This window comes from Setaria italica, chromosome III (genome assembly GCF_000263155.2).
Source record: "Setaria italica strain Yugu1 chromosome III, Setaria_italica_v2.0, whole genome shotgun sequence".
Taxonomy (NCBI): domain Eukaryota; kingdom Viridiplantae; phylum Streptophyta; class Magnoliopsida; order Poales; family Poaceae; genus Setaria; species Setaria italica.
In genome coordinates, this window is record NC_028452.1 from 44,640,225 (window position 1) to 44,649,354 (window position 9,130).

The window sequence follows — 9,130 nt, forward strand, 5'->3', positions numbered from 1 at the left end:
AGTTTGAGACCTCCCTCCCTCCCCCTCCCGCCGCGCGACCCGAACCCGCCCAAAAAATTTTCCGCTCCCCCGCCGGTCGTGCCCGCCTGGAAATCCTGGCCTTCCAGCCCCGCGCGCCCGCTCCCCGATCCGACGCCCCGTCCACGTCAGCGATCCGCGCCCCCCCGCCTCCGCCAATCGTGCGCCGCCTTGGCCCCTACGTAACCCCGGGGTTTGAACTTTTCCACCTCCCACTTCTCCATCCCGCATTCCCCACATCGCCACAACTCCATTTCCGGCAATCTCTGGGGCCTACCTCGATCCTCGGAGGACTCCTCGCAAGGAAGGGAGGAGAAGATGAGTTCCAGCGGCGGCAGGGGCAAGCCCAAGGGCACCAAGGCGGTGTCGCGGTCGTCCAAGGCCGGCCTGCAGTTCCCCGTCGGCCGCGTCGCGCGCTACCTCAAGACGGGCAAGTACGCCGAGCGCGTCGGCGGGGGAGCCCCCGTCTACCTCTCCGCCGTCCTCGAGTACCTCGCCGCCGAGGTACGTCTTCTCCCCTCCTCCATTCCTCCCTCCCCCCATTCCCCATCTCTCTCCTCGTTACTGTTCCCCCGCCCTTCCTCGGTGGATCCATAGGGACTGCTGTTTCTGATGGATCCGGTTTTCTTGCCATTTCGCAGGTGCTGGAGCTCGCCGGCAACGCGGCGCGCGACAACAAGAAGAACCGGATCGTGCCGCGCCACATCCAGCTCGCCGTACGCAACGACGAGGAGCTCAGCAAGCTGCTGGGGGCCGTCACCATCGCCGCCGGAGGGGTGCTGCCAAACATCCACCAGACGCTGCTGCCCAAGAAGGCCGGCGGCAAGGGCAAGGCCGACATCGGATCTGCCTCCCAGGAGTTCTAGACGGCGGATGACTCCTCCGGTCGGAAACCCAACTTCAATCGGAGCCGCTGTTTTGGCTTCTTGGTTCGTCAGTAGGAATAGTAGTACTTCCAGTATCTTGTCTATCTAGGTTAGGTTAGGTTTTGCAATGGTGGTTTATCAGGGGAAGTTTGTGATGGATGGATGAAAGTTTGCTGTATCTATCAATCAATCTTGGGATGGATGAAATGGTCGGTTATGTTGCTTGCTATGATTCTTGAATGTGAATCCCGAATCTGTGTCCTGCGGATGCTCCATTTGTGTATGGATTTCCTGAATGTTTCCATTCTGAATGTGTTGTAATTTTCAGAGGAATTTACCTGCTTTGGTGATCTATGCTGATACTGGTTTCAGACTTTCAGTTGGGGCATGTGGTTTCGGTGAGCCTGCTGAATTTGGTTATTTTCATTTTCATCTGAATGTTTCTTGTATAACAGAACAGGCTATTGTTTGGATCGTTTAATCTGCATTTGTTGGTGGAGCTAACATTCGCTTTGGGTGAATCGTATCCGAATTGCTTGGTTTGGCAAAGTGAATTTGGAAAGGAAAGATTGAGTTTACTGTATGAGGCTCCAGTTCATTCTCATGTTAGGAGAATCCTGCATCTCTGAAACTGAAGCACCTTGTGCTACCAGCCAACTCCTGTCAGACATTGCTAGGGATACATTGGTGCAGCTATTTCCTTTAAACACTCTTTGAAGTTTGAACATAGTAGAGGCTATGCAGCAGTACAATCTTGGAGGTGAAACCACAAAAAGTGATCTTGCCGCTTCGTGGTAACATGGTTTTGGTCACTCATCTTACCATCACAATATCCTTTGTTTCTCATCAATTCTAAAATCAGGTAAGCTCTTACGGAGGTTCAGAACTCAAACAGAATACATGCAAATTCCTGCAGGTAAAGTTATTAGTAATCTCAAACCAACTAGCCGACCAATATACGTATAAACACTACATGCCAACTACACCTCCTGTTTCCGTACAAAAGGGCACCTACATAATAACCAGGACACACCTGAATCTTATACCAACATCCAAGCAGGTCAAAAACGACACAAAAAACACACATTCTGCACTTTCTCAAGTGGTGCTTTAGGAAACAAGAACCCTCACAACATAATGCCCAAGCTCTATTTTCCCATCGTTGTTACCTGTTTTCTTTGTGTATTATAAGAAACATGTTTCTGTATGCACTTACCTACATGATGATAGATGTTATAGGATATAAAGATAATCGTGCGTGCATTTCTTTAATAAATTCTTATTGCGTATTTTGTGTTCATATCAAGCTTTAACAATATAACCCACTATTACCTTTAAGGCCATGTCATCTAAAGACAAGACTAAATATAGCCAATAGATTGAATTGTCTCTTATAATGGCCCCCCTCTCATTGTGCAATGTAAGAGGGCTATAAGTCTTTTTTTTGTACTCCCTTAGTTTCTTTTTATAAGGTATATTAGGATTTGGAAATAAATCTTTAGAAATACACTTCGACTATTCGACTATCAATTTCTCTTAACTTTAGCATCAACTGCGACAAAAATTGAAATCATACTAAAAAGATTTGTGAAATACAAATCTATTGCTACAACATTTGTACACTAAAAATATGCATAGTTTGAATAATTGTTTGGAAAATTTTTATGAAGTTTGCACTAATGTGCCCTACAAAAAGTAACAGAGCACCTGTTCTCAATCTTGTCATTTGCTCATCTTTCAGGGATAATGCAGCTTGATGATCTTATGACCATGGAATATGATCCATAAAAAAAGTATAGAAACGGACAAAATCATGCCATATGTGGAAATATGCTTGTAGAGATGATGTAATAAAGGTCAAACATATGAACAATGTAAATTTGTAACTACCTTGCATTACATAACTATTTTTCTGTTGCATCACTCTAATTAGGACCATTATTTAAGGGTGCATAGCTATGTTGAGTAACGATCCTTAAGATGTCACTTTTTTTTACTGAAGTGTTGAATATGTGGGGCATCACAAAAATGCATCCAAATGAACACAACAAGAACACATCACATATCACAAAGGAAGCGGAAGTTCCATTTTATTGCATATAACCAACTGATCTTATTACATACTAATACTTCTTCACAATCTAATTATTTTTAGATTCACATGATAAATGATTTCCTTGCGATGACAAATTAGCTCCAAATGCCACTGCGAGATGTAGTAGCACAATGTCCTTGCCTTGCCACCCCCTCTTTTCCATCCAATATTTTGCCATCAGTTTCCCAATCTCACCGTCCTTTACATCATCATAATTTTCAAGTGCCTCCATTTTTTTACTTCAGCTTGCATGCTTCAACCTTCTCTTGGTGCTTTCTATGATAAAAATTTCGCATCATTTCACCAAATCCTTGATGGTTGGGAGTTCCTTCTTTTTGAGAGAGGCTAGGATTCCTCTTGAGGTCCTGTAATCTCTTCACGATTTAATCCTTCTCACTATGGAATTCTGTTGCCAAGTAACTCCTTTGCCTATACCAATGCATCCATTTTGAGCCTCTCAACCTCTGTCTTAGATGTGCCATGTTATTGTTCAGTTGTCAAAACCTCTAACCTAAGCTTATCATTTTCACCCCTCACAAAATCTTTAATGGCATAGACTTCTTCCACTTTCCTCTTGAGGTCATTGGATTCCTTCATGTTTTCTTCCTTCTGAACATCAAATGCATCCGCAACTGCCTCCTTCCCCACCAATGCACCCAGTTCCATCTTGAGCCTCTCAACCTCTACTTCAAAGAGGCTATGTTTTTGCTCTATTTCATAAACCTCTGAGAGCTTTTCATTTTCACCATTTGTCTTGAGGTCCTCTGGCACCTTTATGATTTCTGCCTTCTCAGCATCAAATTCTTTCAAAACTGCCTCCATTATCTCTTCCATCTTGAGCCTCTCAACCTCTACTTCAGGTAGGACATATTTTTGTTCTACCGTGGAAACCTCTGTCCCAAGCTTATCATTTTCAACCTTCACCAAATCATATTCCATCTTCTTCACAATGACACCAGCCTCCAATTCTCGATTCTTGGCTAGAGCAATCTCGAGCTCCAGCTCCAAAGATTGTACCCTCTCATCCATCTCCACATTCTGGGCTCGTAGCACCTTCAATTCCTCCACCTTTGCCTTAATTTGCTTCTCCGCTTCTTCTTGGTAAGCATCTGCGGCATCCATGAACACTAGAACTGCTTTCCTTGTTCCCTCCAATTCCTCAACCTTTGCTTTGATTTGTTTCTCCGCTTCTTCTTGGTACATATCGGCAGCATCCATAAACACAAGACCTGCCTTCCTGGTATCCTCCAATTCCTCCGCCTTTGCCTTAACTTGCTTCTCCGCTTCTTCTTGGTAAGCATCAGCGGCATCCATGAATAACACGGCTGCCTTCCTCGTGTCCCCCAATTCCATCTCCCTTGCCTTAATTTGCTTCTCTGCAACTTCTTCGTATGAATCCGCAGCGCTCATGAACATCAGGCCCGCCTTCCTGGTGTCATCCAGTTCCTCCACCTTCGCCTTAATCTGCCGCTCTGCTACTTCCTGGTATAAACCCGCAGCGTCCATGAACACCAAACCAGCCTTCCTCGTGTCCTCCAATTGCTGCACTAGCTCATTGCATTGCTCGGCGTTTCTGCGCTCCAGCTCCTGCAACCTGTGCTTCATCGTGGAGACCTGGTTTGAGAGCACATGAGCGGCCTTCGTCTTCTCCTCCAGGTTCTTCTCCAGCTTACCCTTGTCACCGGACAGCTCGGTGTTCTTGCGCTCCAGGTCCTGCACCCTGCGCTCCAGCGTGGTGACCTGGTTTGAGAGCTCCCGAGCCACTCTGCTCACCTCTTCCAATTGCCACCCCTGCGACTGCGAGGAGGACTCACGGGATTGCTCTCCCCCCATGTTGTCACGCACCCGTCGGAGGTGGGAGGCTCCTCGCTCGCTGTCGTCGTCGTGCCCCAGCTGCCTCAGGGTGAATATGTACAAGGAAATTAAGAGGGAGGGAGAGGATGGAGTGCCGGTGATGAGGAAGAGTGAAGAAGCAGAGGAGACAAGGGATGGAGTGTTGGGTGAGAAGAGGAGGGAATCAGAGGATGGATTGCCGCCCAAGTGAGACCCGCCTCCTCGATTCTGCATTCTTTGGCAAATGTGATGACGGCAATCTGAAATTCCTGAATGTTCTGACAGTATGACTGCATTGCAACGTTCAGGGGAATTCACTTGCGCCTTGGTGGCATGCTGTTGCTGGTGGAGTTTGTGGTGAACCTGCACCTTCGATTGTAAATTTAGACCCGCAGATAATTGGTACTTTCTTGAGAATTTACCGTTTACCACTTAAGCAGCAAAGTGACCTTATCACTTCGTGTGGTAATGCGGTTTTCACTTTGGATTCCACAAGTAGCTTAGTCAGTTGGTCTCACGTACTCATTCACCATCACAGGATCCTTAGTGTTGTTTCTTAAGTTCCAGCATCAGATAAGCTCTTCCAGAGGTTCAGAACTCAAAAACATAACATGCAAATTCTTGCAAGCGCAAGTTGCTGAATAATCTCAAATCAACACGCAAGCCAGTATGTTATTCAGCTTGCACTACGCCCTACTTGGTCTATCATCACGTAATGTTTTTGCTTGAAACTTTGAACTATCATCTGCAACTGTTCTATAACTAGTACACGCACAATGACCAATAAGATACCCAGATATTGTATCAATACCCAAGCAGGTTAATGACAACACAAGAAGGCATATATTCTGCACGAATTCTGACGATTCTCAAGTCTCAAGTGGTTCATCAAGAAATAAGAACCCTCACAATATCACGGCCGAGCACTATTCTTTTCCCTCTTTATTACCTGTTTTTCTTCGTATTAATAAATTGTTTATGTGATCGTTTACCTACATGATGATGGAAGGAGATATTATAGGATGAGCTTTTGTATAGTGATTCAAAAGTAACCATCGGTGCTTGTTGGTACTTCCTTTGTTTCCACCGTCTGATCGGAAAAACAATTAAAAAAATAAATTTAAGGACTATTTTTGGTAGTTAGTCCCACCAATTTGGTACTTCTTTTTAGGTATTTATAGGAACTTCCTTTGTTTTCACCGTTAGATTTCTCGGGATGGACGGATCTTATTTTTTCCAATCATTCTAAAATTTCTATATATATATATATATATATATATATATATATATATATAGGACAGGTAATTGCGCATGCATTTCTTTAATTAATGCATGTTCAGTACTTTGTACTTGTACACATGTAAGGTCGTAATAATAGAACCCACTTTTGCTCCTGCCATGTCATATAAAGGTAATTTTCAAGACAATCAATACGTTGGGTTAACTCATTCCAATTGCCCTTATTTACCTTCTCTCTGTCTCTCTTTTCTCATGTAGTCTATCTTACTACGGTGTGTAGAGCTGAGTTCTTGCACAAGAAGGCATTCTTTTCTTTTTCTTTTGTCTCTCTTTTTCTACATGTGCAAAAGTGCCATGTAAGAGGGCTTCAGGGCTATAAGCCCTTTATTGTACTAGCTCTCACCATTTTTATCAGTTCCTCCGACATGGAAAAGGCAACTAGAGTGATCTTTTATACAGCATATGATCTCTACTACAAAGACGTAGCAAAGGAGGACATGATACTTTAAAACATGCCTAGAAGCTTATAGATGATGTAAAAAACGTCAAACCATGGGACAATAGAAAAGCCTTCCCCGTATCAGTCCTGTAGGCAGCAGGAGCTTCCCCTCGCCACCTCACCACCATGGCTCCTCCCTCCTCGCCATCGCCCGAGCGGGTGGCCGAAAGTCCAGAACCCGCATGAGGGCGGAGATGGGGCGATTCGACCAGCCGGTGAGGGCATGTCATATGGGCGATGGCTCTCTCTCTCGGATGAGGTTGGGTTCTAATCTAACACTTTGGTGCAGTGGCGGAGCTAGCGGAGAAATTGAGAGCGGGGCAATACCAGAGGATAATAGCATGCATAGAATGTTTAAGTAGTCAAATTGCTATTTCTTTAACAACTTTAGGAGCTGGGGGGGGGGGGGCATGGGCCCCCTTGGCCACCATGAAGCTCCGCCATTGCTCTGGTGGCCGGATTCATGGTCCCATTTTCCTTACACAACGTATGATCCGGCAATGGTGAAAATACACGTCATTGTATTCCCAGTTGTATCTTGCCAGAGATCATGTTGGCTTGGAGTTAGGCATGTATTACACATGGTGTAACATCCTACTTTTAAGAGCATTTAAAAATACGAACTTTTCAGAATTTTTCTTTAAACTAAACATATTTTGTTTTTTTCCAAATATTCAAACCCTTTTACAAATCAATCTTGCACGAAATACCAAGGTGTGTTGTATTTGGTTGCTCTAGTAACCCTTCGTAGACGTAAGCCTAAATCCTTTTCCTCCAACCCTAAAAATGTTTCCACGATAATATCATTATTTTCCAAAAACCTTAGAGATAATATTTGAATTTTATTCAAGTATTAACTCCATCAACACCCTATGCTAAAATCTGATACTCAAATCCTTGATTCCACCTATGATCAAATCCTTTAAACCTCCAAATGTAAAACTTATCAAAAATCAAATTCCATTCAAATTCAATCCCAAGTCTTTGGCAGATAATCCCAACTCTTTTTTTTCAAAAGCCCCAAAGATATTTCTTCCTAAATCTAAACCCCCAAAATCGTAGAAACAATATTCCTAAAAATACGACCTTTTTTTAAAACCTTGGGACTATTATTCAAATTTAATTTGAATATTAATTCCATTCCAGACTTTAGGAAATCACCATACAATCCTAAATAGATTCAAACATCTTAAACTTCAAACCTCTTCAAAAAGCCTCATTTCCATGTCCAATCCAAGCCCACACCTCAAATTCAATTCAAATTTGAAATCCATTTCAAAATTGAATTCAAACTTATCCTTAAACAAATGGAAAACCAATCCAAAATATCAAATGGGCCGCAACCTCCCTTTCCACCTGGTCCTTCTTTCAGCCTGGCTTACCCCGCCTTTTCTTGCGCCCACCCCAGCACAGCTCCCCTCGCCCGGCCCAATGCGCACTCGCGCTGGCCCAGCACGAGCCGGCCCACACGATCGCTCACCAGCACCGTTGCCGCCCGACAAGCAATTCTCGACCGCCACCACATCCTTTACCGTGCTGCCCTGCTTCGCCGTGCCACGTGCCGTCACATCGGTGCCTCCTTCTCGCCCGCCTTCACCCCCAAGAAAGCTATCTCCTCTCGCTCACCCTTATCCCCACCCTGACAGGCCACGCTGTCACACCGCCACCTACCGCTGTGCCTCCTGCCCTCGTTGTGCGTCCCCCTTTCCCCCTTCCTTCACCACGAAGCCTCCTCGTCCTTATCCCTGGCGAAGCCGCCCTGTATGCCTTCTCCCCACCTATAAAAGGGACATCACCCTCCTTGCCCTTTGCCTAGAGCCGCCACGCCCGACTCAAACTTCGGCCCTCCATGGCCGCACCCCTTCCAGTTCCTGCCTCACCTACCCGACCCCTAGAGCGAGTTCGCCACGTCGTTCGCTCTCTTTTAACGTTGGTTGCAAGCCCAGCGGCGACACAAAGCGCCGATCCGGCAAAACTCTAGCGAGTTCTGGGGTGGTGGCAATGCTGTCGCGGCGGCGCTGCTCGCTTCTTAGGAGAAGTGGTACACCATCCGCTGCCATTGCCCCTTCGTCCCTCCCTCTCTCACTACCAGCCAGACCCGACCACTGATGCCATCACCCCTCCATCACCCCCTCTTCCGTCCCGCGTTCGCGCGCCCGATCTATGTGGAACGCATGCCCTTGGGCACCGTGGTCCATCGGCCCACGGGTGCGGCACACAGCACAGTGTGCTGGGTGGCCCCCACCCCTCATGTCAACCTGTACAAAATTTATAGGTGCTCCCAATAAGTGTACATAAATCCTTAACTTAGAGCCCTTCCACTATTCCAAAAATTCCCCAAGATTCACCAAAAATACTAGGAAATATACTAAACCTATCCATGCCTTCCTTACCCATTGTTCATCACATTCAAACCCTTTTCCAAAATATCTAGCTCTCATATAATAGAAAAACCCTATTACGTGTACGTGAAAAATTGCTTTTACATCCAATTCAATTCTAAAAATCCTAGGAAAATTTCTAAAAATATCTTAGGGCCATCTAAACGTATTCCAACCCTTACTCCGCATATCACCTCAT

The 9,130-nt window shown here is 45.4% G+C and overlaps 2 protein-coding genes across 2 annotated transcripts; one reads left to right on the plus strand and one right to left on the minus strand.

Moving 5' to 3' along the window:
- Nucleotides 1–250: 250 nt before the first annotated feature.
- LOC101776056 (probable histone H2AXb) lies at nt 251–1,152 on the plus strand. The gene is made up of 2 exons (XM_004962809.2): nt 251–522; nt 660–1,152. Exons 1-2 carry the CDS (start codon nt 337–339, stop codon nt 882–884), a joined length of 411 nt encoding a protein of 136 aa, XP_004962866.1. The 5' UTR covers nt 251–336; the 3' UTR covers nt 885–1,152.
- A 1,795-nt stretch (nt 1,153–2,947) lies between these two features.
- On the minus strand, nt 2,948–4,877 carry LOC101779461 (peroxisomal and mitochondrial division factor 1). The gene has a single exon (XM_004964030.3). It carries the CDS (start codon nt 4,810–4,812, stop codon nt 3,463–3,465), a length of 1,350 nt encoding a protein of 449 aa, XP_004964087.1. The 5' UTR covers nt 4,813–4,877; the 3' UTR covers nt 2,948–3,462.
- Between the last annotated feature and the right edge of the window lie 4,253 nt (nt 4,878–9,130).